Source organism: Camelus bactrianus, chromosome 35 (genome assembly GCF_048773025.1).
Source record: "Camelus bactrianus isolate YW-2024 breed Bactrian camel chromosome 35, ASM4877302v1, whole genome shotgun sequence".
NCBI lineage: Eukaryota > Metazoa > Chordata > Mammalia > Artiodactyla > Camelidae > Camelus > Camelus bactrianus.
The window spans coordinates 10754780-10782745 of NC_133573.1; the positions used below are offsets into that span (position 1 = coordinate 10754780).

A 27966-nucleotide genomic window follows, 5' to 3' on the forward strand; every position below is an offset into this window, starting at 1 on the left:
CAGACAAACGAGAAACTAACTCAATTCAACACGTGAACAGTATGTTCCCACCACGTGAATGCCAGGAGACAGCATGACGATGCTGAAGCCGAGGTTTGCCTGCAGTGGGTGAGCTGAGAGAACCCCGTCCTCAGGGTGCGCACAGCGGGCAGAGCGGGTCCCAACGCGGAGACCCCAGCCCCAGTGTGCGGACCCACCCTCACGCCAGATTCAGACTCAGTGATGGTGAAAATTCACATTTTTATTGGTTTATGATTTCTTCTTGGTTTCAAAGTTTCATGAAAATTGTAAGTCGTTTCCATCCAGTTTATATACACATAAATTAAACAGCGTTAGAACCAACGACAACCTGAAGTGACATGAATCTTTCTGTTTCTAATGTTGGTCCCAGTGGAGGAGCAGGCAACTCTTCCCAGATGAGCGAGCGGAGGCTCAGAGAGGTGACATGGAGCGCATGGACGGTCTCCTGGCCAGACCTTCAGGCTCCCCGGTCAGTGTCCAGTCACCACCCGAATCGGGAAGTTAGTTCTAGTGTTCAGCTGTCCACTAGGAAACAAATCCCATCTCTAGCTACTTGCAAATATAAATGTTCGTCTTAATTTTGTCAAAGGGAAGAATTTTGTTGTTTTCAAAGTAGAATGATACACCGAGAAGTCATACACTGATTCTCACTAATAGCACCACTAGATTTGGGGGAGTTAAAGAATTATTACATAGAGACTGAGATGTCAGGAGTCCCAGTTTCAGAAATGTTAAAATAAGAGAAGGAGAAAAAACCTCTGCTGGTTCAGGAGAGAAAGCGCAGCACGGAAGCCGATAAAGCACGCCCCGAGCGGACCAGCCTAGACCGGCATTTCTCAGACTGCGACCTCAAGACCCTTTCATGCTTTAAAAGTTACTGAGGACCCCAAAGAGCGACTGTTTACGTGGGTTACAGCTAGGAATATTTACCATATTAGAAATGAAAATGAAAAAAAGATCTATTTATTAATTCACTTTTAAGTTAACAATAATAAATCCATCACATATCAACACAAACAATTTTATGAAAATTCTATTCTACAAAACAAAGCTTATACAGCAGGAGGGCAGTGCTGTTGTACGTTCTGCTTAACAGACGACATCTGCTCTCACTTCTGCTCTGCACTGCGACCGAGCACACGAAGAGAAAAAGAACTCCACAAACATTTAGCAGGAAGAGGAAATAGAATTTAAATAATCTCTCCAGACAATTGTAAATCTCCTTCTTTGATACTTTGATATCAAAGCTTGACAAATGAGATTTTCTCAAAAGTCAGTGGCAACAGGGAATGTAAACTTCTCATTCTTCGTTACCCTAAAATCTACTCGTCCGTCTTCCACTTTAAAATGGACCTTTTACCCATGAGAAATTCGGTAACACCAGTTATTTAGAATACATTAGTAACCGGGTTATGCCAGTCTTCTAAGCATTGATGTGTTTCTTCACCCTGGAAAATCACATCTGTGAGTATCACTTCCAACTCCATCAGTAGAGGCATTAAGGACTGGGAAGCTGACATGCTCACAGTGGGATACAAGTTTTCCAAAATCTAACTCTACTAGGAGGTTTGACTGTTATCCTTGGCACCAGACACTCTCAGTCGTTGGCCACTTAATCATTTCCTAGAAACCCTGCCAGACACCAAAGTCTGAAAAACCGCAATCTCCCCGTCCTTTCAAATAAAAATACTGCTCCATTAAAAATGGTTACCCAGGCTTACAACTCAAACCATCACACGCAAAGTTGTTCTCAAGAAACTAATGACCTTCAATGTGTCCGGGAACTTCATGCCAGCCCTCTGTTTTGTCACATAAAACATCAAACTGTGTCCTCAAGGGGCAGGACTCTCACATAAGTCATCATTTTTGCAGCTTCATTAAGAATAGTAGGTAAAATGGCCTTTTTTCTTTAAACTGTGGGTGTGCTGGGGGAAGAACTCCTTTGGTGGCGCTACCCTCTCACCCTGCGAGGGGCCTGCACCTGGCCCAGCAGAGCATGTGCGCCACGGGTGCAGACGTCAACCCCGTGAAGGGCACGGTAGTAACGCTAGGAAAGAGGCTTTGCTTCACAGCCGCAGCGATTCCACAGACCACCCATCAAGGACCGCTGTCCTCCCCGGGCCTCAGTCCATCTGTAACCCCACGGGGTCAAAGGTCCTCTTAACGCTAAAAACAGCGTGATTCCGCCTATGGTCGCACGCTCCTGTGCTGGTAATCAGCCACCAAACCTCATCCAACAGAACATGAAACAGTTTAAGAGATGCACTAGAAAACTTGTGGCAGCGCGTGGCCACATCAACAGCCACTGCCAGGCGCCTCCAAGCAGGCGGAAGCACCACCAGCAGCGAGGGAGCATGAGCGTGGACGAGCGTGCAGAGTAGCGGGGCACAAGCGCCACGCCGGCGAGAGGCCCACGGACACGCAGGACCTGAGTTTACTACAAACACCTGCCTCCCCAACAAGACGCATCACGACACACAGCTGCCTGCTCAGCCGGCAAGTCCCCACCTCTCACTGTCACGCAAAGCATAACGTCGCATCAAGAATGCAGTTTTGCCCTGGCCTCAGAGAAATAAATAAAAAGCACAGACAGAGCCTTCTCGCCTACAGTTTGCTCCAGGTTTCTGGGGCGCATGGCCTATTCCAGCATCACTAATAATCCAGTGTAATTTGTGCTCTTCAGAGCAATTAGAAGTAATAGGAGCGTCTCACTTAAGGTAATTTGGTGCTATTATTACGAACCCTCACTGCCCGTTTTAGGAAGATCAGTGCATTTAAAACCATGATGATAAAGCTTTCTCTCCCTGTGATCTTCTGACTTACTTAATCTACAGCTTTCCAAAGTACATCCTCTGAAATATTAACAAGAAAATTCAAAGATGAGGGTCTTCAATAATGAAGCTGCCGGATGAAGACCGGGGCGATGTCACTGGGTCCCGGACGCAGGTGGGGGCTGTGTGATGCATGTATTCCTTTGAAGAGGGGATAAAACAGCCATAAACCCTCATCACAAGATTTCAGATTCTCTGTGGCACTGGTGCATTGTAAATATTGGCTTGCTTCTCTAGGTGCCTTTTAAGTAACTGGGAAATGGAACACCTTACAATGAATTAGAGCAAACACTAAAAGGGCAGATGTGTACATTGTTAACGGTTACACATCTCCCTCCTGATCAGCTCTCCCAATGCTTCTCTTCTTCTTTAGAAATCTAGCAATTTCTAAATTATTAACCACACAAGGCAATGAACAAGCCTCTCCCAAGAAGACAGGCACAAGCCATCAAGGTATTTAATCAAATCTAAAAATAATACGCAGTGACACATGGTCTATTGGTCTATTAGAATTTATGATGCAAACAGCATAATTACTCTTCATGCAAAATGAAGACCGTCTTCCCCATCTTTGGGGCAATTATGTCTTTCCTAAAGACACACATCTCACAGTGAGAACCAAGTTATTAACACATGCCACAGAGAGAAAAACCTCGCATCAGGAACGCAAAGCCCACCTTCTATTAGAAGAGCCCCTGCATAAAGGCCTTTCCCCGTATTCCATTTACTGAGAAAAATTCCTTGGAAGAAACGTGGGGAAGGCAGGTCAGGAAATTAGCTTTAAAAACCAGTGGCTGCCTCAGAGAGAGGGATATAAAATGAGGCTATCACCCTGTTATTAACTACATACATATAAGCAATAAATAAAAAACGCTGCGTTGGAAGGTGCCTCAGAGATAAACCGAAATATCACATTTATAGGTCAGTGCACTGAGGCCCAGACACAGGACATAAGGGCTGAGTCAAAGGACACACTGCTCCTCGGGGACCCAGCTGTCCCTGGAGTGCTTGTGGACTGACTCCCCTCCTGTGCAATCTGGATTTGACCACACTGCTGTCCGGAAGAACACGTGTCAAATCCACAACAGGCTTACCCTTCACCGGAGGTAACGCGTGATTTCTTGGGAAGGCTGAGTTGAAGACATTTCTATTACGTAAATGATCGGGGGCTTATAAAAATGTGCACTGGCTACTGAACCCTGACAAAAACCCAGTGTCCCCAGAACCTTTGCTAAGACCAAGCTCAGGGACGGGGTCAGTGCTGCCAGAGTCCCGAGCCCCTGCTGGGCCCGTGGGGCCCCCAGGCAGCCAGAGAGCAGGGAGAGCCGTGCGTCCAGGGGGACCATCCCCCTTTCACCCACCACACCTTTGCCAAAGCATAGGCCAGATATCATGACTCAGAAGGGTTGGTCCGGTCGGGTCATAGGCATCAGACTAAGCCCTGGCATGCACCCCGTGACACAATGGCACCTCTGCTCGCTACGTTCCCCACCAGCAGGAACGCTAGGAACGCTCTGAAGTGACCAGACAGCCCAGACCCCTCCAGACCGCTGTCCTCTCCTCCCCATTCCACCCTCTCTTGACCACCCGAAGGTCAGCCTGGAGCAGTGCCTTCTCTAAGGAGTCCCCGAGGTTCCGAAAGTGTAAGTCACACCACGCCAGAGTTAATGTCACCAATCAGAAGCGGTGCGCTCTGGTCTGTCCCCTTCATTAATCTCAGAGATTCCATCCCGAGGTATTAAATGTGTATTAAAATGTTGTGTATGAACAAGAGAGATGGACAACTGTGACCATCTGTCTGTCTCCATCCTTTTCACACCGACCGTCTCAAGTATCATAAGGGCACTCTTTCCAGCAAATAAGAAACAGTTACAGATACCTAGACGGTCAGGGGACAGAAAAGGCTCTTCTGCTGGGAGAGGCTCATCGAATCGCTAATTGACACCCTGGTGATAAACTCTAGCCAAGAGCACCAGCCACGTGTTACTATTTTTTTATTACTAACCTTACGCTCTTCATGAAGTATTTACTGTCCTATGAGAATACTGGAGCAAATCTAAATGAATTCTTCGTACATAATTTTATATGTGTAACTGTATCAAAACCCCGATCACTTTCACTTTTACCGATTTAGCTTAAAGATCAGGTAGTTAAATTCTGAAATTATCAGCTTCACCTGACAAGTAATCTGTCTTTCAGAACTGATGCTTGTTATCGACTGCCCTGGAGACAGTCTGCACGGCTCAGCGCCCTTTCTCCTTTGACGTCTGCCTTCTGTCATTTTATTAGGGATTCAAGTTCCTCGGTAACTGTCAGGTTAACTTTTAATCAGCATTACTCTCCCATCCTTTATTATTTTAACCTTTACTTCACAACACTGTACAAAAGTGTAGTATCTTTCTTCTAACCGGGGACCAGCCAGTCACTCATTTCATGAGCCAGTTTCCTACCCTGTGAGGACTTCCCTCTGAAGGTCCCGCCTTTGCTGGACCGTCTAACACTCTCACCTGCACGCTAACCTCACAGGCACCGCGCCCCCCGGCTCGGCTCCGAGACTTCCGCAAGCCCCCACACTTCACCTGCTCACGTGTAGGCCTTCCACCTTGAATTTGAATCTCCACGGTACTAAAAGCTGTGTCAGCATATACCAGAGTCAGTCATTCAATACAAATGCCGACCGAGCGCCGGCAGTGTGCTGGGCGCTCCTCTAGCCGCTGCCAGTAAGCTGCCCTTCAAGGATGTTCCATTGTGGTGACAAAGGGGACAACGGACAAACAAGGAGGTTCTGACCATGTCACCAGGTGACCAGCACCTGCCGGGAGACGAGGCTGAGGAAGGCGTCGGCTGCGACGGCAGCTTCAGGGCGCTCACGCAGCTCACTGCCCGCCTTCCTGTCTGGTGTGGTTCCGGATTCGAATTATCTCCTCACCATGCAGCCCAGTCCACGCGGCTGTCGGTACCGCCGGCGGGCACCGGCCGCTGCGAGACCCGGCGGCTCTGAAACCGACGGCGTCTCTCTGTGTCACCTCCCAAGCGCAGAGCTCTCTCACAGCTGATCACCCGCCCTTCTCCTTAAGTGAAGAGTAATGTAAAAGGATTTTCACCTGATCATTTACAACAAGCCAATTAAGCCGGCAAGCACCAACACTCGCCAAGCAGTCACTGAGAGCTACACGTGCGGCAAGAACCTCGCTGCATCGAGGCTACAGGACAGGTTACGTCACTGTTCCCACGTCACAGGCAGGGAACCAGTGCTACAGGGACAAGACACCCAGGCTGCCAACCTAACAGAATGTGGGGCCCACAAAACCCAAGCCTCCAAAGTCAGGCGGCAGAGAGCACACTCCCCTCCGGAAGGGGGGATCCTGCCACACTGGGGACTCAAAGGTCAGAGCTCTGACTGGTCCACAGCCTTCTCACCAGCATGGCCCTCGAGCTCTCACAGGAGGGGGCCGCAGACGCCCCTGAGCTGCACGCACTCACACCAACCTCGTCACCACGCACTGACTCATCCGAGGCTTAGGAAGGTCATGAAGAAACCTAAATAGACTGAGACAAGTCCCCCCACCCCCAGCCAAGACTGGCAAGTAAACAGGACTTTAACTTCATCACAATTTATTTTATCATTAGGGGATGTGTGGGAAGGGAGGGCAGGGCACACGGAACAGGGGCTCCATGGAGTGTGAGTGTGTGTGTGTGCACATGGGTGCTGTGTGTGTGTTGTGTGTGCTGTGTGTGCACATGGGTGCTGTGTGTGTGTTGTGCGTGCTGTGTGTGCACATGGGTGCTGTGTTCTGTGTTGCTGTGTGCGCATGTCTGCTGTGTGTGCATGTGTGTTGTGTGTGTTGTAAGTGCAGGTGGGTGCTGTGTGTCATGTGTGCTGTGAGTGTGTGTGCACATCCATGTGTGTAAAACCAAAAACTTCGTATCTACGTAGGGAACACTTACTTGGACTAACAGGTTCAATCTACACTGTCACACAACACGTCACTACAATCCTGTGAAACAGGCTGTATTTTCACTGTTGAACAGGCAGTCTGGGGCACTGAAGCCTGGAGTAAAAAGCCCCCTTCCTCCCGGGGACAGCCGCCCACCTGGCCATAACAGGTCACCCCTGAGATCCCCCCGCTCCACTTCACACCCGAGTTACGTCCGTGGCTCCAGATCGTCACTGATGTTAACATGCCCTGGGGCCGTTCTGTGGAATGCTGGTTCCTGGGCCCCACCCAGAAAGGCTGGAAACCGGGCTGAGGCCACCAGCACTTCCCAAGGCTTTGCAGGCAAGGCTACTTGTCACCAGCGGGGGAACCTCCCATCTAGACTGAGAGCCCCCACGCCTGCCCTCAGAGAGCTCGTCGGACACACAGATTCTGACTCTGCGGGTCCTGGGTGGGGCCCGGGAGTCCGCATTCCTGACAAGCCCCCAAGCCCCCAAGCCCCTCCCTGTGCGCCCGCCAAGCAGCCTCACCAGCTACGCAAGTTGGGTTCCTCAGTCACCCCGGCCTCATTTCAAGGACTCAACAGCTGCGTGGGCTCCCTCAGGGCACAAAACCCACGTCTCTAAACTTTTATGTACTGAACAATTCTGTCAGACCCTGAATTCAGCTACACAAAATACAGTTAAAGAATCATCCATTTTACACTCGGTTTTATTTACTTTTAATCACTAAGAAAGGATGAGAGCTGAGGCAGCCCTGCTTCTTCCTAACTTTAACTTGAAAATATATAGAAAGAAAATTTTTCAACGTATTAGATCTAGGGCAAATAACCCGCATTTTCTAAGATCTCATTGGACATTTTTATGTAGTATTTTAATGTTTATATTTGCACATTCGGGGAATCATAATACAAGCTCATGACTCCCCAAAGAAATAAATATTTACATAAGAGTTTTATTAAAGTGCTATATTTGGAATGAACACTCTGTGACAATTCAAATCCTACTGCAGTTTTGTATACAACATGGAAAATTCCCGTAATAATCAAAGGGAAACAACCCTCTATGTGTTACTTTATAAAAAACCAAACTGCTCGGCTGCATTTTAACTGAGGAGATAAAGCGCTCGAATATCGATAAAACATTTCTAATATTTAAGAAGCACTTTGACAACCATAAAGCCACGAACTTCACCCGTCACTGACAGCCTGACAAGCGAGCAAGCAGAACGCAACCCGACAGCGGTTTCCTAGGCAACAGGCAGATACGACGGACCAGTGGGAAACACACAAAGGAGGAAACGCTTCACGGTGTTTCCAGTGGGCTCGAGAAACACACTTCAATTGTCAAAATGCCACAAACACGACAACACTGAAAATCATTTCACTGAAAACGATTCAAAGCAGAATGCCATTTTCATTACAGCAAACGAGGTGTGGAAAAACAGAAAAATTAGGTTCCCTTCCCTGGCTCTGAATTAAGTGGGGATGGTAATCAATCTTGTTTGATTTTATAAAATTTATCTACATTAGTACAGATTTCTAATGTGCCTCCTCAGTGTTCTCTGTAAACGTGACCACACATCGACTCAGCACGCAGGACACGAGTCACCTGGGGAGTCAGGGAGGCTCAGGGCGCCGCGCGTCGGGGTGTCCTTGGTCACGGAGACGTGCTCACACCCGCTCGGGTCTCCATTCCCGGCAAACTGCACGCTTCCCGACACAGACGGCAGCAGCACCGGTGTGGCCGTGCTCCAACCTGGATTCTGACCTTCGTCTCTAACAAGAAGGGCTTCGGTTCCATCTCACAAGCCTTTCCGGCTCTAACAGCTTTTGAGGTTTAGAAATAAAGTACAGAAGGGCTGTTTTGTCTAGAAACACTGAGTACAAAACAAACTCTGTATTCTCCACCAGTTAAAACTTTTTCTTCGCAGGATCTACGCTCTGATGGTTGACCTCAAGAAATACTGGAGGTGTCCTTCTGCGCGGCTACTAAAACGTCCCGCGTGCACACCAGCCCGTGTAACCACGACGGCGTTTGTGGGGCACCCCCATCAGGGGAGCGCGCCTGGGCTAACAGAATGCGCCAGACACCCGCGATCTACGCTTTCACACACGTGTCGCTACAAGCTTGTGAAGGAGTCTCTATTTTCACCAAAAGGGCCTTTTCAGTCAAACGATCAGTCAATTTAGGAACTTAGGCTGAATTGATCAAGTAATTCGGGCAAAAGCGCCAATTTAGTAGCTGCACGCAGATATCACGCACGTGTTTTTCTGAGAATTCGCCTCAATGATTTGGCAAATTAAAGGAATGAAGAGCAAAACGGGGCGTCCTAACAGGAGCACGCCCACTGTTTTCCCTCCTATCTCGTCGACCCAGCAAAGCCAGACTCGTATGTTCTAATTCATCCCCCAACCAATCGTCTGCCCGTGAGTTTTATCAGCTCCCCATCCGACTCCCACATGAGCCCCGTGTTCCCCTGGACCCACTGGGCATCCAGGTGCCTGGGCCCGCACCCCTCTGTGCTATACAGACGCACTTGTCTCATGTAAAGGCTATTATAACACAAGAAATGCAAGTTAGGAAAAGTTGATAATTTACAAAGAAATACACATTCCATGAAATAGCAGCAAATGTGTAGGTAGGTACGCTCTTATCAATTAATTTCAATTCCCTTACATTTTCTTCCCTTTTGGCTTTTCATCTTACTCTCCAGATTCTCTCACTGTTTACTGTTCAGAGCACTGGAATACTGAAATAATACTTTCACACGTGATACATACAGGATCAGCTGAAAGAAAACGTAAGCAGTGTGGCCACTGAAAGAAAAGTGAGAAGAGTAAATCCTAGGAGAGTCTCACAGGTAAAAGGGCTGAAATCGCGTGCATGTCTGTGAGGATTCCAGCAAAGTCGGCTTCTGGCCACAGAGTCTGACAAGGAAGGAAATGTTTGAAGATTGATCTTGTTTCCCTTTTCACATTTGCTGCCAGGAAGCAAACTCAGAGTTCTGGGGACCTAAATGCTATGTGACAGATGGTACAGAAATACTGTACATATACATTTTTCTTTTCCTTTGTCTTTAGTTTTCAACTCCAACTATTTTCCTTTTTCACATTTCTCTAACCTTCTAATTACTGTTTTTATTGTTATCTTAGGGGTAAACATAAATCCATCGTCAGAGCGCGTCTGTAATGCGGCTGGGTCTGCACAGGGCAACTGTGCATTCGTACAAAGGGAGGCTTTAATGTATCAAAGTTAACAGGACACACACCGCTGATTTATTCCAACATGTCTAGACCTCAACAGTGCTGAAAAAAAAAAAAGTATGTGTCGAAGAAATTAATGGGCATTTACTTACTCCAAGCAGCAGTGTTCCAATTACACAACACACATTCCACAAGAGGCCTGGGACTGAACTCTGGTCTTCCTTTATGAAGGGGGAAAAAAAAAGTAACATCAAATCTTTCAACCCTTTGAAACCTCAATTTTCACAAAAATTTCGTATGTGGGAAAACAAATTATGAGTAAAAATGACCACGACCTGAGGATGGGATCTTTACAAGAGATTAAACAATGGCTTGACAAACCACAATCTTTCAGTGCTTGCATTTCTGAAAAAAGAGAAAAATGCCTGCCGAAAAGGAACAGTACTCAGCAGCTGCAAGATCAATCACAAGACTAAGAACACACTGGCTCTCAGAGGGCTGGCTCTACGGCAAAACACAGTTACTGAATTAAAATATCAGAAATAAACACGAAGTGTGTTTAGAGGACAGCTACGCCCCTGGGGAAGAGCCAGCAGGGAAAGGACCCCACCTGACCCCTCGGCAGAGGGCTGGGCGGCTGGCGTGCAGGGCCGCGTGCGCCGCCCAGCAAGAGCGGCCAGCACGGGGACAGCGTCAGAGCCAGGCTGACCTCCACACGTCACACGGCCACAGGCACCGGTATGGAAGCACACGCCAAGAACCCTCCCCGCTCCCCCGCCTGGCCCCCAGTCTGAGCACTGCGGGCGACAGCGCGGTCTGCTGATACAGGCTCACCTCCTGCACTGACCCATCACACGGTCGCCCAGGACCCTCACACCTGGGCTGTCTGCAGTGAGTACCCAGCACACCTGCCTTCTTCCACTGTTTGTAATCAGTTCAAAACGAGTGACTTGTCTGTGCATCACACAGGGGACGTCCAGCATTGACTCAAAACATCTTATAAGATTAAGGCTTCAGAAATGTTTGAGAATTGGTTGTTTAAATACTAAAATTAAAATTATATAAATCTATAATTCAATAGATTACATTAAAAACAGAGATAATAAATACTTAAAACACGTCACTTCCCAGCCTCTTCACGACATGTTGTTATCTTGTGTGCTGGCGTCTCACTGCTATAAAATTACCAAATCCATGTTCAGTGACATGGCCTTGCTAACCTGAAACTGGCCACGGTGAGAGTGTTCACACCATGGACACCAGGTCTTCTCTGGTTTTCAGAGATTCAGCTGTTCGACCATGACCAGCCCACCAGTGGATCCCAGTCTGGAGCCTGGACAGGTTCCCTGCTCCCCTGGAGGCACCCAAGAGTAAGGCACCAGGGGACCACAGGGCAAGTCTGCGGAAGCAGGAGAGACTCAGCAGAGGGGCAGTCCCCGGAGCAGAGCCCTGAGGGACGAGCTGAGGTTCTCCAGATGGGTCAGGAGGGCCGAGACGACGCTCTACCACCCGGGGAAACAGGGGCCTCAGAGCCACGCAGGCTGAGACCCCCAGGACATTCAAGCAAGGGGCTAGTTACAGGGAGAGAAGGCAGGCGCAGAACAGCCCTTGTATACCTGAACAAATCACGCCAACATTAACTGTCTGTTAAGACACTGGGAAGCTACGGAAAGTTCTGAAGCCCTGGGGTGGAAGAAAGACATGGGTTCGCCACCATCACTCTTGTTACGTGCAGAAGGGACCGAGGGCTGCCTGAGGGGACATGGGGAGACCGGCCAGACAGGCCCGGGCCACGTGTTCTGGTGACTCAGCACCAGGAGAGGGACTCCCTGAGTTTGCAGCAGGGAACGTTTTCATCCATTAATCATTAAATGCACACTCAACTCTACCACTGGAAACGTTATTAAACATGAGCGAGAAATGATAAGCTCCAGAACGTGAGACAAGGAACTAAAGATGTGTGCCAAGTTTGAGCATTATTTCCACACATCCATGATCGTGACCCCACTGCGGAGACCAGCAGGGACGCCGGCCCTGGAACAGGAGACGCAGGCCGTGAAGTCAGAGGACCCGGTGAGGCTGTGGGAGCTGGGCCAAGCCCACGAAGTCAGACCTCCCCAGACCCCGGCAGCCCTGGCTGGGACCAAAGTCCCTCGTGGTGCCGGGAAAGACAGCACAGTGGCCTGGCACAGTTTTCTGGCCATTCAGTTTCACCAGGGGCACATGTAAGTGCTAAGCTCACAAACTGAGACCACGACTTCAACAACCACAAGAAGATCTGACCTCGAAGCCCTGGCTGCCAGCCCCTGTGAGAGCACCCGTGATGGCTGTGAGGGACCCCTGCAAACATCAGCACAGCGGCAGCTCTGGACCTGGCCTCGTCCTGCGGGCCAAGCCGAATGCCTGCCCGCCCTCGGGCACCTGCCAGGTGAGACCACATTACACACAGCCACGGTGCCCACGGGAACACGCGTCTTCCAGTCTTCCAGTCACCTACAAGGTCCATCAGAGTCCAAATAAAGGAAACGTGGAGTTGGCTTGAAAAACCCACGCTGATTAGTGCCCTCAGAAAGGGCACTTTCTGTCCCAAATAACCCACACTAGATTCACTACACTTACAGGCACCACTTTGAAAACTGAAATTGGACCAAGATGCTCTTAATTATTTTAACTCACTTTCAGGCTTAGCAAAATAAAACCAGTGCACCCAAAGAGCAGCCTGAGTGCCCTCGCCCGTGAACAGGACAAGGCTGCTCAGAGAAATGGCCAACCGCACATGTGGAGAACATGTGAGCACGGAACACACGTGGCAGAAAGCAAGGACGCTGCTCTCAGGAGCCAACGTAGAGCTCACGCTACCACCAACATGGGCGACGTGAGCGTCAATAAGATGATGATGCGGCAGACTGAAGCCATAACTGCATTAATGCTCACGAGTTCCTAACGACTTTCTTAAAGAGAGAAAAAGGACTGAAACCAGCAGGATGTTAGCCAAGAAAACAAACTCATTATTCTGAAAACCAGCAAAGAGGAGACAGAACGAGGCATTTGGTCTGTTCTTCCTGGACAAAGGGCATCTCAGGGAAACAAACTAGTGGATAAAAAAAAGTATCTTGATAGAAATAATCTGGCCAGTAAATGGAAGAACTGGAATATCAACACGCTGCAGACACTGAAAAAACCAGACTGGATCTGCACAGCGCTCACCAGGCATCACCAGCACTGCCAACGCCACAGATCAGACACGGCCGGGCTTCACGCAGCTGCTGACTGACCCACACACCACCTGCAGGCTCTGTCGTCCAGAAGTCAAGCCAGAATCCCATCAAGTCTACATCTAACAAGGACGTGTTTATGAGGAACCCAGCGGGCCTCCCTGGGACAGGCGCCCCTGGAGAAGCACCTGGACACCCGGCGACGAGGGACGCTTGTTCACAACCCGACCCGTCGCTCGGACGTCCCCACACAGTCTCTCCTCTGCGTGACGCGCCCCTTCCTGCCGCTTGAAGATGGGCTTTCTTGTTGGACATATGTTGTGTGTTCTTAACATATTCCCAGCTGTATTACCTTTACCAGTTTTCCAGTGTAACCGTTCCTGCCTTTGATAAACAGGAAATAAAACTCAGTGCATAAGCTACGTTTCCACACAAAGGCAAGTGCTCAGGGCCAAGTAAAACACACCAGCCAAGGGCAAAAAGAAGTGGGAAAGAAAGAAGCGGTGGGGCGGCGGGGAAAGGAGTCTGCAAACCGGCTCTTCCCTCGACTTCAGCAGCCCTGACGGACCTGAGGGCTTTGTGCCTCACAGAGCCTGCAGCGTGGAGACCCCAAGGTGGTGCTGCGAGCCTGCACCGACCTTTCCAATGACCGAGAACCACCTGCTACGAAGGCCGAAGTCCATCCAGTCACGCAGGGCAGAGTTTCTAGAAAACACTCCTGTGCCCAGCAGCCCGACAGTGCCCGTTGTTAAGTGCATACACACATACTGCAGACATATGCAGGAAGGTTATTTTTAATTAAGTGCTTCCATGTAGGAAGCAAATGGATATTTTGCCAAATGCAAACTCGGAAATACTGATGTCAGACAGGAAGTGCAAAGATGCTCTGACTCTGAGTTTGGTGTTTGAAATGCCCCAGAGGACCCTCACATACAGGACGTGGCCACACATTTTCGCCAGTAACTCCGCTTGTCTTGAAGGTGGGGTGAGGCCTGAAGCACAGACTATGCTGGTTCACTCCACTGAGCCTCAGTTTCCCAACAGTAGACACAGGGGAGGTGGACCTGCAAGTGTCCTAACTGCTCCATTGTCCAAAGGTGGGGACACCTGCCCCCAGTGTCCCTGCAATTCAGCACATTGACCGCCTCCGGGGGCGAGCCATGCACAGGTCTCCGTTTTCACGTGCTCCGTGGAAGGAGAGGATTCTTGGGAAAGCAGGCAGATATAAATGACACGATGTGCTGAAAAGACTATGACGTCACCTTGTGGGGCACTGGGTTCCAACGTAGAGATCACAGACAAAATGTTTCAGCCCAATGAAGCAAGTGATCGCTTACATTTTATTGGTGTTTTAAAACCTAATATTTCTTGTGTTCTGATGTGGGGAAAATATATTTTTGTCCTTTTTTCAATGGACTAAATGATGTGAAAAAACATGTTTAAAAATAAGTTTGCAACCCAAAATCAGCAGATGCTGGTTGCTGGTTATTTAGTTGGAAAATTGAAGGATAAAACACACATCTTTGTGACACCAAGTCTCGGTGAGAAGGCTTTCCTGGTGGTGTTTAAACACCGACTCTGGAACCAGCAACCCGGCCTACGGACAGTGCGTCTGCTGGGAACCACTGTCGCCTGGCAGCCCGTCTCGGCTGCCAAACTGCTCATTAGGGCTGGCAACGCTCACCTGCGCCCCGGGTCCCATTTCGGCAGGGAAAAGACACCAGGCTGCTCGCACCATCTTTGGCTGTGAGCTTCCAGCGGCCCCTCGTCGCTCGGTCCCCACCCACCCGCAGTCCTTCAAACACACTCACCTCGTGTGTGCCCCGTTATTTTTGAAATGTCACCTCGGCTCCAGCTCTTAGAAGCTAGCTCAGCTTATATAAAGCAAAACACACAGCAGAGACAGAATAAGCTGCAGTGCCAAGTGGGCTGGCAGACAAAACACCTAATTCTTCACGCAGAAGAACATGCGAACCATGTGAATGCGAGTGCTCACTTGGGGAGCATTTCTTCTGCGTGCAGCACAGGTGACGAGAGGACAGAGCAGAGTCCTCTCCAACTGGGTCTGGCCCACCAGACCTTTCCTGCAAGTCTGAAAGGAGTGCTCCGATTTATAAACAAAAACAAACAATAGAGGTAACGCTGCAACCAGAACAAAGGCGAGGCCAAGTACTGCGGGCTCCCGCCTCCGAGCTTCCCCTGATTGCTGCCGCCCAGCACGCTGACATCCAGAGGCCGATCGATACACAAAAAGATACAAAAGAGATACGTGGTGGGCAAAAAGCACCAAAGATATAAAACAAAATGTCTGAAAGCCCATAAAACAACTTCTGATGGGACACTGCTTTTCATTTTGCAGAAGTAAAATATTCAGCACCAACCCTGCAATTAGCTAGAAAATTACAATAATTACAGCAATTTTGTATCCCATCTCCAATCCAATTAATAGATATATGACCTTGTCAACATGCCATAATCAGACTGCATCTACAGCACAACTGGACGGGTTTTCTATGCTGAATAGGACTTGCACAGTAAGAAAATAATTATTTGAAATACTGAGAATGCCATTTGTATGCTATGCTCCACTTCACAAGTTAAAAGGAAATACAATAGGAATATTATTTCTATTTTCAATATACATTTAAATCACATCCGGAAAATAGTATTCGAATACCGGTTAATATTAAGAGGATAGATCTCTCAACTAAAGATCTCGGATCCTCTGGCAAGACAAAACCAATCTGTACATTCTTGGGTAAGAAAAAAAATCTAGAGATGAAGAGGACGGCAGGAGTGCTCACTTTACAACGTAACCCTCCTACAGCAGTTACCGATCTGTCTTTAAGTTCTAAAAGTTAGGGAACTAGCAAAATCTTACCAACTAATTAAAGAGCACCACTTCAGAAAATTTTTGCCGCTAATGGATAAAAATTAACTGTAAAATTAACACAGCTCAGACAGGTTAAAATGTTAAAAGGCAATCTAATCAGATACTTTGTTTCTCAAAATTTCCACAGCCATTCCATTTCTAGAACTTTTTCCATCACTAGGGCATGTGTCGCAGCCAAGGAACCTCTAATCCTCACTCTGGCTCTTCTAAAGGGAATATTAAATCAGCATCCTGGGGTGGAAAAGGAATCCTGCCACCATTCTTAGGCCAGGCTAACCTCCAGAATGTATGGCCTCTGTTAAAGCCTCTGAGAATTAAAAAAAGAAAAAAAAAAAAATCAGGGTGAAAAAAATCACTAGATCTGGTCTCAGGATTTGCACAGGAAGCTGTGCCCTGAGCACAGCAGGTCTCCCTAAACCTGGGTTTGTGAACATTTGAAACCGAGGCAGTCAGACACCAATCACAGAAGTGCGAGGCCGAGAGAGCACGGCTCCAGTCTGACTCTGTATGAACCCTCTCCACCCCACCCACCCACCTACGACAGGCAGTGTGTCCTATTCAGGAAGACACGTCCTCGTTACTTGGGTTCCGTAACTTCTCAACCCCTAAGACGTCCGTAAGCACTGGGTCTGCACTCCAGACTCATCGTCGTCACCACCTTTCCACAATCTGCCGTCAACCGAGGGCTTCTCACGTGTCCGGCCCCGCATCCTGAGCTCAGCTCCCTGTTCACAGTCCTGGGCCGGGCACCCCAGACGATGGAACTGGGGCTGAGGGATGACAGTCCCGCCCGAGCATCCACACGGACGTGGTGCTGCCAGACTCCTTCTGAACCACGGATACGGGAAACTGCGGGCTGAGAAAGGAGCATGGGAAATACATGCGAAAGCATGAAGTAGAATACGCTCCCATTCAAACGTATCAAAAGTCTGGTTGAAAAAAAAAAGAACATTTCTGCAGGTTGTCTGATATCTGGTTATCTTTACATCGACATATGCCTGTCAGTGTCCAAGGGGATGCAGAAACTGCCTGAGAGTTTAAAGAGTTTGATGCCAAGTGGCCTCACTCCCTAAAGCGACCTCACTCCCTAAAGCGACCTACTGGCTGAAAACCTCCCCATTTCTCCACTGCGGACGGTCTAAGGCAGAGGAGGAGGTCCAGTGCCTTGAAAAGCCCAAATGTTTCAGTTGTTTTTTTTTTTAAATCAGAAGGGGGGGGGGAATGAACTTTGGGAGTTAAACAAAAAGTTTTTATTTTTTTTCTCGCATCATAGGAAAATGATACTTTAAAGGTTTTCTTAGCTTCCATCAGTTCTTTATGGAATGAAGATTAGTGAATCCATTCACAGGAAAATATGGAAGACACAGGAAAGTGATCACGTTCTTTCTCCCAGAGAAACACCGAAGCTTCTTCATCTGAAGCCCTTTATTAACCACGCCCCCAATTGGAGTCCAACATTATGAGACTGAGCACATCCCTATATACCGTTGGCTTCTTAATTTTCATGCCTCAAAACACTGAAGCCCACTAAACATGAATTCTTCGACAGCAAGGACCAGGCCTTGCCACTCAGCTCTGGGCTCTGATCACCCAGCACAGACTAGTCTCGTTTCATTTCCGAGTGGTGTTGATACCACAGAAAGTGACTCATGTGTGACGGTGACTTTCACATGGTCTCCAAAACTCAGCACGCACCTACCCAATGCCTGCCTAGGGCGCAACACCTAAGTAATAAGCCCAGCAAGTAAGACTCAGGGCTTCCTGCTCCGAGGGTCTGCACGGCCTCCCACTGGTGCCTGCGAGACAACACGTAGGCTCCAAATGCAACTTCCTTTCCTCAGTAAAAACAAGACAGAAGAGACATTTCGGGTTGAAAACAGCATTTAAGGTTTAATAAGAGCCAGCCACACGTGGGTGGTGATGGTTTAGAAATGTAGTTGAGTCAGAAAAGTCAAAGGACACAAACCAAGGGGCAGCATGCCACCCACCTTCTTAACACCACGACAGAACTGGCCTCTCCTTCAACACTAAGATGCAGCTAAATTAAAGCTGCATCTTGCTTTTAAAACACAGAAATAAAAAAAAAAAACCAGAACAGCAGCATAACAAAAAGCTCTGCTTTTAATTATATACATTAAGGTGTAATTACTCACATAAAGACGCTGTTTTCCAAACAGCAGGCACCTGAATACCTGCACTATTGTTTAATTAAAATTTTCTTTAAATCAAAATTAGGCAATCCATTTTTCATACGCCAGCTTATTCCAAGCAGATAATCACTAACGCATGGACCTAACGAGCCAGTGCACAACAGAAGCATGCCACACGCGGTGCCCGCCCCACCTTCAGGAAGACATCGCCAGAAGCAAAGCCCGCAAAGATTTTGAAAGCATCTATCTACGTAGTTATCAAAGGTATTTGTATTTCTACAAAAATGAGCTTAAACTACACGTGCTCATACACGTGCACAAGCAAGCACAAGCCTCCTGGACCCCGGGGCGCGTCCTGCTAAGACGCCCCATCGCGGCCACCCAGGCAGCCTCCCTGGAAGCACGGCTCACCATGCGCAGCTCTCACAGTGACGGCTCCCATCCAGGGCACAGAAGTGATCCTGGGAAGTGGCTGACACTGCTCTTCATCCACACACACCCCACCGTGCGGCCTGCCTCCCAGTCCCCAGACCCCTGTACAGCGGCTTTCCCTGTGGTCCCAGCAGATCATCAGATGTGTTAACTGTTCAGCTGGTGTTCCCTCCTTGTTCTCCTCCTGTAGCCCTACCAGGACAGGGGAAGCAGGAAGTTTTCCATAAGCAAGTTACCAAAGTGCTGCAGACTGCTGCCAGTGTGGAAAGTGGGAACGGGGATGCACTTCAGAAGAATAAGCCATATGTGCCTGTTGATCATTCATATGTCTTCCTTGGAGAACTGCTTGTTTAGGTCTTCTGCCCAGTTTTGGATTGGATTGTTTGTTTTTTGTTATTATGTCGTATGAGCTGCTTATATAGTCTGTCGGTTTCATCGTTTGCAAAAATTTCCCCCCATTCTGTAGGTTGTCGTTTTGTTACGGTTTCCTTTGCTGTGCAGAAGCTTGTAAGTTTAATTAGGTCCCATTTGTTTATTCTTGCTTTTATTTCTATTGCTTGGGTAGACTGCCCTAGGAGAACATTTCTGAGATGTATGTCAGATAATGTTTTGCCTATGTTTTCTTGTAGGAGGTTTACTGTATCTTATCTTATGTTTAAGTCTTTGATCCATTCTGAGTTTACTTTTGTGTATGGTATAAGGGAGTGTTCTAGCTTCACTGATTTACATACTGCTGTCCAGTTTTCCCAACACCGTTTGCTGAAGAGACTGTCTTTATTCCATTGTACATTCTTGCCTCCTTTGTCAAAGATTAGTTGTCCAAAAGTTTGTGGGTTCATTTCTGGGCTCTCTATTCTGTTCCATTGGTCCATATGTCTGTTTTTGTACCAATACCATGCTGTCTTGATGACTGTAGCTCTATAGTATTGTCTGAAGTCTGGGAGGATTATTCAATAGGCACATGAAAAAATGCTCAATATTGCTAATTATCAGAGAAATGCAAATCAAAACAACAATGAGGTATCACCTCACACCAGTCAGAATGGTCATCATTCAAAAGTCCACAAATGACAAATGCTGGAGAGGCTGTGGAGAAAAGGGAACCCTCCTGCACTGCTGGTGGGAATGCAGACTGGTGCAGCCACTGCGGAAAACAGTATGGAGATTCCTCAAAAGACTAGGAATAGACTTACTATATGACCCAGGAATCCCACTCCTGGGCATATATCCAGAAGGAACCCTACTTCAAAAATACACCTGCACCCCAATGTTCACAGCAGCACTATTTACAATAGCCAAGACATGGAAACAGCCTAAATGTCCATCAACAGATGACTGGACAAAGATGATGTAGTATATTTATACAATGGAATACTACTCAGCCATAAAACCCGAAAACATAATGCCATTTGCAGCAACATGGATGTTCCTGGAGAATGTCATTCTAAGTGAAGTAAGCCAGAAAGAGAAAGAAAAATACCATATGAGATTGCTCATATGTGGGATCTAAAAAAAAAAAAAAGAAAAAAAAGAAAAAGAAAAATGAACATAAATATAAAACAGAAACAGACTCATACACATAGAATACAAACTTGTGATTGCCAGTGGGAGGGGGATGGGAAGGGACAGACTGGGAGTTTGAAATTTGTAGATACTGACAGGCATATATAGAATAGAAAAACCAGTTTATACTGTATAGCACAGGGAAATATATACAAGATCTTGTGGTAGCTCACAGTGAAAAAGAATGTGACAATGAATATATGTATGTTCATGTATAACTAAAAAACTATGCTCTACACTAAAAATTGACACAACATTGTAAACTGACTATAACTCAATAAAATAAAATTTTAAAAAATAAGCTACATGTTCTAAGTATTATCTAATTATATTCTATACATCATTATAAATTATCACCCGTCTATATATGAAGACCTCCTGAAGACTACCAGTCACGTCACGCAGACTACATTTCCCACCTGAAAAATGGAAATGTTTCTAAATAGATCTGCCCAAAAGATAAGTGATTTTCAACTTACAAATTTCTGGAAATAGACCTCTTAGTCTTAACAACTGCTCCATTATAAGATCATACAATTACAAACGCTAAATATTATATTTAGCGAAAGTTCTTCCTTTTTCCAACTAAGCTTGGCAGGAATGGCTGCAGAATTCAAGCTGGAACCTGGGCCCTCTGCCTCCTGGGATTCCTGACGTGAACTCACTACACCAGCATATTCCCCCCTTGAGATAGTATCTAACAGCAGCTCTTCCCGACCCCGGAAGGTAATGGAGGTCCTGAGGTCTCTGCACCCCTGGTCTCTAGTTTAAGGTCAAGTGATGGTTGTGACCAAGCTGACTGTCAATCGAACATCCACATCTTGCTCCGATGGCAGGCCTTGCATGATTTCCACCTGCTCTAGCATTCAGACAAAACACATGGACAGAGCAATTCAGGCAACACAGATTTGACTACTACCCTCACTTACCTTCAGTGAGCCATTGAAGTCTGCCGGTCCAAACTAAAGTCAGCCCAGTCTATTAAAGTGTAAAGCACCTTGCCTACCTCTCTTGCAAAAGACATTTGCCCAGGTCCTAAACTTAATCAGTTTTGATAAAAAACAGAGAATGAACTCCATTCACAGGAGCATGGCTACTAACAAAAGCTGGCCTCCCCGTAAATGAAGACGAAACGTGCACTTACTGGCACGAAGCACTGAAGGGGTGACCTCGATCTCGCTTGTGGCTTGGTAAGGCTGGAAGGCGGAGACGCTGTTGGCGCCGAGCTCGCTGCCGAACATCTCTGGACTCTGGGTGCCGGTGGAGCTGGCGCTGGTGCCGTCCCCGCCATGGTGTGGGTCTTGCTCCTCAAACACAGCTATCAGCTGGAGGGAAAGGACACGTGCGGTTACATGCAGAGGCACTCCAAGTGACGGCCACAGACTCACACCACAGCGACGCAGACCTACAGAGGGAAGTGTCGGCGTCTACGCACCTAGGAGCGCTGTGTTTCGGGAAGCAAAGCATCAAAGGGGCAGCCTTGCCCCGAATGTCATTCCTAAGTTGTACATTTCATATCCAAAATTCCGTGGGTGAGAAATAATGAAATGGTTTCATATCACAGAATGCTAAAGGGGATGGGGTAGACTGAAAGCTTTTTGTGAATGATACGTTAAGTGCAAAAGGAAATGCACGTGTGCCCTACGTGATACACGCGATGGCCAGTCGGCACAGCACAAGGTGGGAGGCCCCTCACGCGGGAAGAAGGGCAGGCGGACAACGTGCGTGGTGCATGAGAAGCACAGGGCGCGGGAGAAGCTGGTGAGGCCGGCCACCTACGGGGAGGTGGTGGGAACAGGGCTGAGAGAATGAGAGCAGATGATGGAGAAAACAGGGTGGTGACACTTTTTTAAAAGAATATATTTTCTGTAACTCTGACTCTTAGAAAACATCATAATATTAAAATACCTAAAATAGAAATAAAGAATTGAGAGCAACCAAGATAACAATGGTGGGGGGGATGGGACACAAACCAACCAACCTAACAAATGACAACTACCCCCACCCCAGGAGGGGCGGGAGGGGCGGGACCAAGTGCCCTCGCAGAACTCTCTTCTCTGCTCAGCGAGAGGCTGCAGCACAGAGACCCCGCACAGAAACACTGCGTCAGCAAGTGTGCTTCTCCCAAGCGCACGGCTTAGAAACTCCTACTACTACCACTGCAACACGCACACACCACACACACACCAGGGGTGGATGAAACAGAAAATACGTTGGATAGTAAGAGCCAGGAGTCTCACTGTCAGCAGCAGAAGTTACCCACAATGAGGTAAGTGGTGGTCCTGGGTCAGAACCAGAGGCGTCTGCGTGCGTACCCGGGTTTCACAAGCAGGCGGCCCGTGTGGGTGGACGGTGGTGCGGGCATGTTGTGCAAACACACACCCCCCGCTCTGCCCACTGGGAGGCCCAGGAAGCAATGACATTGCTTCAAGGACAAATGGCTGGTTCGAGAGCCAATGAACGCAAATGCCCAGATCTTGGTTTCCAGTATCGCTTTCCAGTAAGCAAACCTAGAGGAAGCGTGACCTCCAGGGCCGGGGGCAGTGGAGACACAGGCTGGGCCTGGAGACCCTCGTGAGCCAGAGGGCAAGGACGCGCACAAAGGGCCGGGGGCATCGGGCAGCAGCCCGAAGGAGCTCCCAGTGGCCAAGCTGGATGCCACCGTGCAGGTAAGGAATGACAGCCCTGGGTTAGAACCCAAGACAAACCACGGACCCGTGCATGCACGATGCCATAAATGCACAGCTGAAGAAGGAAATAAATAAATGGTGGAGAACGGACAGCTTTCCACCCAAGTAACAAACGTGGAAGAAATAACAGAAAGAGAAACCACCCCGGGCCACCTCCACGGTCATAACCATCGCAGGCACGCTCCACCAGGGGACGGTAACTCGAACGCCGAGAACATGATGGAAACGGGACACCTGCACATCTCAGAGTGTCTCACCTCGAGATTCTTTTCAATTAAAGAGGAAACAGTATCTTTGCAGGAGAGAAACGTGGCGACAGCTCTTTGCCAAGGTTGACACCATCAGTAACAAGACGTGTCAACAGCTCGCACCCTCTGAAAAACGCACAGAGAAGTATACGACGTCCCCTCCGTGGTATTCCTGCCAAAAATGTGTGACTAGGTCTAGTCATGAGGAAACATCAGACAAATCCAAACTGAGGAACATTCTACAAAATAACTCCTACTCTTTAAAAACATCAAGGTGAGGAAAGTAAAAGACTGAAGAAGCCGTATAAACTGGAGGAGGCTGAGGAGAAGGAAGAACTACACGCCGTGTGAGGTCCTTGACGGGAGCCCAAGCCAGAGAAAGGACATGAGCGTAAAAGGGACAGACTCAGATGAGGGCCCCCTCTCGGTCCGTGGTCCTGACCCGGACGTCTTCGAGTCCTGACTGACGGCTCCGCCAGTGCTGTGCTCGGCGTTGGCACTGGGGACAGATGAGGGGTACGTGGGAACACTCTGTGCTAATTCTGCAACTTTCCTGACGTATAAAATGATTCCAAAATTTAAAAAATTTACAAAGCACCATAAAAATTAAAATTCAACCTATTTCTTCTTATAACTAAACTGTGGCAGCACACCTCCAAATCGCAGAGAGCACCTTGGTCAGCCACCTGCACACCCTCGCCCAGCAAGCCAAGCCGAGGACACCGGGGAAGAAGAGCCAGGCCCGAACCCAAAAGGAACCAGGCCTCGGCAACGCCAACACGCCCATCAGTTACGGACAGTAAGATGTTTGTGCAGAATATGGAAAGTGTTTGTAACTGCAGGTCATCATTTTGAACAAATGCTACTTACATCAAGCAGCTCTTAAGACAAAAAGGAAAACCGCCCTAAGGTCACAGAGACACGAAGACAAGCAGGAAGCTCAGAACCCCGCTGCGGCATCTTATATAATTAGCTGATTAAACCACCTGAAGGAAGCTTAAGTGGTAAGAAGAAATTACAGCAGGGTGAGGAGTTGGGCCACTCAACCTGATGATAAACAACATCGTGGGAAGGGAAGCCCACGCAGGCAGAAGGATGGGAAGGTGTGTGCACATACACACTGAAGCTCCCGTGTACAGCAAGATGATCGACCAGCCCGTCCACCTGGCTGACAGGCATGTCCTCATACAGGTAACACCCTCCAGATGGAGGGTCAGCGAACACTTTTCTAAAACGGTCCAGGTACTATGTATTTCTGGAGCCACACAATTCATGCAGCCTCTCTCACAACTATTCTGCTCTGCACTGCAGCATGGAAACAGCCTTAACACAACACACGAATAAACAAGCGCAACTACGTTTAAATAAAACTTTATTTACAAAGCAGGCAGGGGGCCGAACCTGGCCCCTGATGATCCTGCGCTCGCTCGCTCGCTCACCCCTCTAGTAACATCCAGTTTAAACATTTCAATTTGGGAAATAAAACTAAAAGCCAAGTTACCTCGGAAATCCTGAGAAGCTAACAATATTCATTTCAAGCTCTTCATCAGGATTTTTAATTTTCTGTACTTGATTTTAAGATCATCAGGCTTTTCTCAAGGTGTGTGGCTTAATATGCACTTTGAACATATTAAGTTTTGACATTCTGGCACTTAATTGAAGCAAATGAAATTCAAGTTTTGTTATTAACTTTTCACAAAGATGTGTTCTCTCAAGAATCGAGTCCTTTCTGCAAACTGAAAATGCAGATTGAAAATTACAAAGAACGAGTCTTTAAATGCCACACACGAGGGAAGAACTTACACACGTATATTAGTTTCAATAATTATCTCCAGCACTTTTAGAAACACAAGTATTATGAAATCTGGACTGTGTCACGACCAAATGCTGTTTGAATTTCAGCAGCAGAACCACAGTTGGTGATCTGCAGTGATGCCAATAACATACAATTCTACAACTTTCTTTTAAACCAAAATTTAAGTGCCAGGTGCAGATATAAAGCAATTCTGTGTTAAACTGGGAAGGGTATGTAATTTTAGACAACCCACCCTGTAAGAATACACAGGAGCGCAGCAAAAGAGAACAAGACCTTCACAAAAACACCACGTATTAAGAATCTCCATCATGTCCTTCAAAACATAAAGGGAACGTCTTGCTTTTAAATTTGTGAAACGTGACTCAAATCCACGTTTCAGCAGATGGAGTCTTCACTGCTGTCCCTGAAGTAGACCGTTTTTGAAGGTTCACTTTTACTTTCAACGGCTAGTACTCCATCTCTCCTCTGGTCCCTCCACCTGTCAAGTCTCCATGGGGAAGGGTGGGCTGAGTTGGGGTTACACCCGGGATGGCTCGTCGGTAAATAAACCCACACCTGGCTGCACACTTCCACCTCCCTCAGGACACGACACTGCAGCTGCCTGAACTGTCAGAACCCTGCAACAGGAACCCTGTTTTATAAACATCGCACACAAATGCACATACAAACCTCTTGGATGGAGGGGGTCTCTTTCTTGGGTAGAAATACGAGCTGAAAGCCCAGAACTTCACACAGCCAAGAAGCCAAGAGCACGGGATTCACCGTCAAAGAGACAACATTCAAAGCAGCTCTGACCCCACCTCTTAGGCAGGCACGGGCCTGGTCCACCAGCCTCTCCACCGTCTCCAAGTCTTGACTTTTCTCTTCTCGAAAGAGCGTGCTGGTCAAGGCCGACCAGAGTGATGGCTGTGATGTCCAGACCCAAACCCCAGAACCTGTGGGCAAAGGGCACCTGAACGTGTGATTCAGATCAAGGACCTTAAAACAGGGAGACTGCCCTGAACTGTCCAGGGGGCCCCACCTAACCCCTCAAGCATGGGAAAGCGGAGACCCCTTCCCAGCTATGCCCAGAGGGAGACATGACAGTGGTTAGGGACGCAGTATGGCTGGCTTTCAGGGTGAAGAAAGGGGGTCTTGGGCCAAGGAAGGAGGCACCTCTAGAAGGAGAGGAAACGAAGTCTCCCCAGGGCCTCCAGGGAAGACACCAGCTCTGCTCACAGCTTGGCTTTACCCACGCCAGACGTCTATCCCACAGGGCCGGACGGTAGCGAGTCCGCGACATTGTCAGGTCTACAGTCTTGTCACCGCAGAACAGGAAAGCCACCAGTGCCAGCACCTCCCCTCCCAGAGGAGCAGGCGACAAGGAGCATGCGCTTCAGAGCACAGCGCTCGCTGACCGTGACGGTGGTACGTTTACTTCTGTTCATCTGAGGGTCAGGTTCAAGGGTGATCAGAGCCTGAGGCCAAGCTCTACACGAGTGACCAGAGGGGACACAACAGGACGGGGGAGGGGGAAGCCAGCACAGCAGCCACAGAAGGAAGTGCCCCTGGGGCCCCCCACCAGCTCCTCACACACAGACGGAGCAGCCTGTTCTGCTTCACTTCACAGAAAAGAAAACAAAGGCCCAGGAAGGTCCGTGCGACCAGAGTTGGGCTGTAAGTAAGTACAGAATGAATCTGGAGCTGGAAACAAACCCATCTGGCTTCAGAGCTGTCCTCTTCCTCTCAACCTCCCAGCCCCGGACCATCCGACGCACGACAGCACAGCCTGGGAACCTCCAGGCTGCGACCACCTGCAAGTCTTGGGGCAGAATTCTGCTCTTTCTGAATTTACCAAAGGTAATGACCTGCTTCACCAAAGCACCGTAATTTTGATACTACGACTGAGAAGTTTCTGAACACACATGAGGGTGATCATGCCAATGACAGTGTCACTCGGGCTCATCAGAAGAGCCCTGTAGAGGAATCACAGCTCTCCCAGATTCTGTCCTCACACAGGGAACGGCAGGTGACGGAAGGCAAGCAGCCCAGTGACGGCGCAGAGACGCCACAAGCCCTCGGATGCCGCAGCCCTGGAGCTCGCCCCCTTCCTGTCTCTGTCAGTGTCTTCACTGATGGCGTCACAGGCAGACTGAACACGCCCAGAAAAAGGTGGTTTGTAAGGCCCTCGTGAATGTCTTCTGCACACTCGACATTCATATTGCGTTGTCTGACTCTGAAATAAATTTGACTTTGAAAGAAACACCTATCATTCTTTCAAGTAAATACCTATGATTTAGAAAGGCATCATATTTCTGGCCCTGGAGAAGGTCCAAAGAACGTGGGAAAGCAGTAAAAACCCACAATGAACTTGAAGACGCCTTTAAGACCCTTTCCTCACTCAAGGAGCACGAGCGGTCTTCCCAAGTGAGCGTCTGGTGCACGGGGTCAGGCCAGAGCCAGCCAGAAGCCCGGAAGAGGAAGCGCGTCAGCAGTGCTGCGGGGGGCTCTCCGAGTCTGCCCCGTTTTTCAATACTCCTCCTGACCCCGTGCTACGGTGACGGTGCTTTTAAACCCCCAGCAATGATGCGTCATGTAGAACCTCACATCTCTGGACAACGGCAGGGAGGTCTCCCGGGCAGGTCTGCCCATAAAGACTAAATGCAACAGAGAGCACGCTGCGCACAGGTGAGAGCCGCGGCACAGAGCGACATCCCCAAAGTTAACAACCAAAACCACGCAGCTGGAGTTCCATGTATCTTATGACACAGTAAGGCTGCTCCACCACATATCATTCTAAATGATCACATTCCTGAAGTGACTTTCTCTTCCCGCAGGGTGATCGGAGGTTTCCATAATTAGGATCACGCATATCAGCACCTTCACATTCCTTTTGCCCTTTGACTCAGGGATACACTTTTTAAAACACGGTATAGTAGACCAAGTATTTGGGTTCCTGAATTTCCCTTTATCCATCCTTCAAGA

The 27966-nt window shown here is 48.3% G+C and overlaps 1 protein-coding gene across 24 annotated transcripts in view; it reads right to left on the reverse strand.

The window, feature by feature from the left end:
- LOC105072482 (partitioning defective 3 homolog) overlaps nucleotides 1-27966 on the reverse strand; it is a 536087-nt gene that overhangs the window by 321316 nt on the left and 186805 nt on the right. For all 24 annotated transcript variants that reach the window (XM_074358260.1, XM_074358265.1, XM_074358251.1 and 21 more), the window contains one exon: nucleotides 21393-21573. In XM_074358260.1, coding sequence (XP_074214361.1) covers nucleotides 21393-21573 — 181 coding nt within the window. The remainder of the gene's footprint in view (nucleotides 1-21392; nucleotides 21574-27966) is intronic.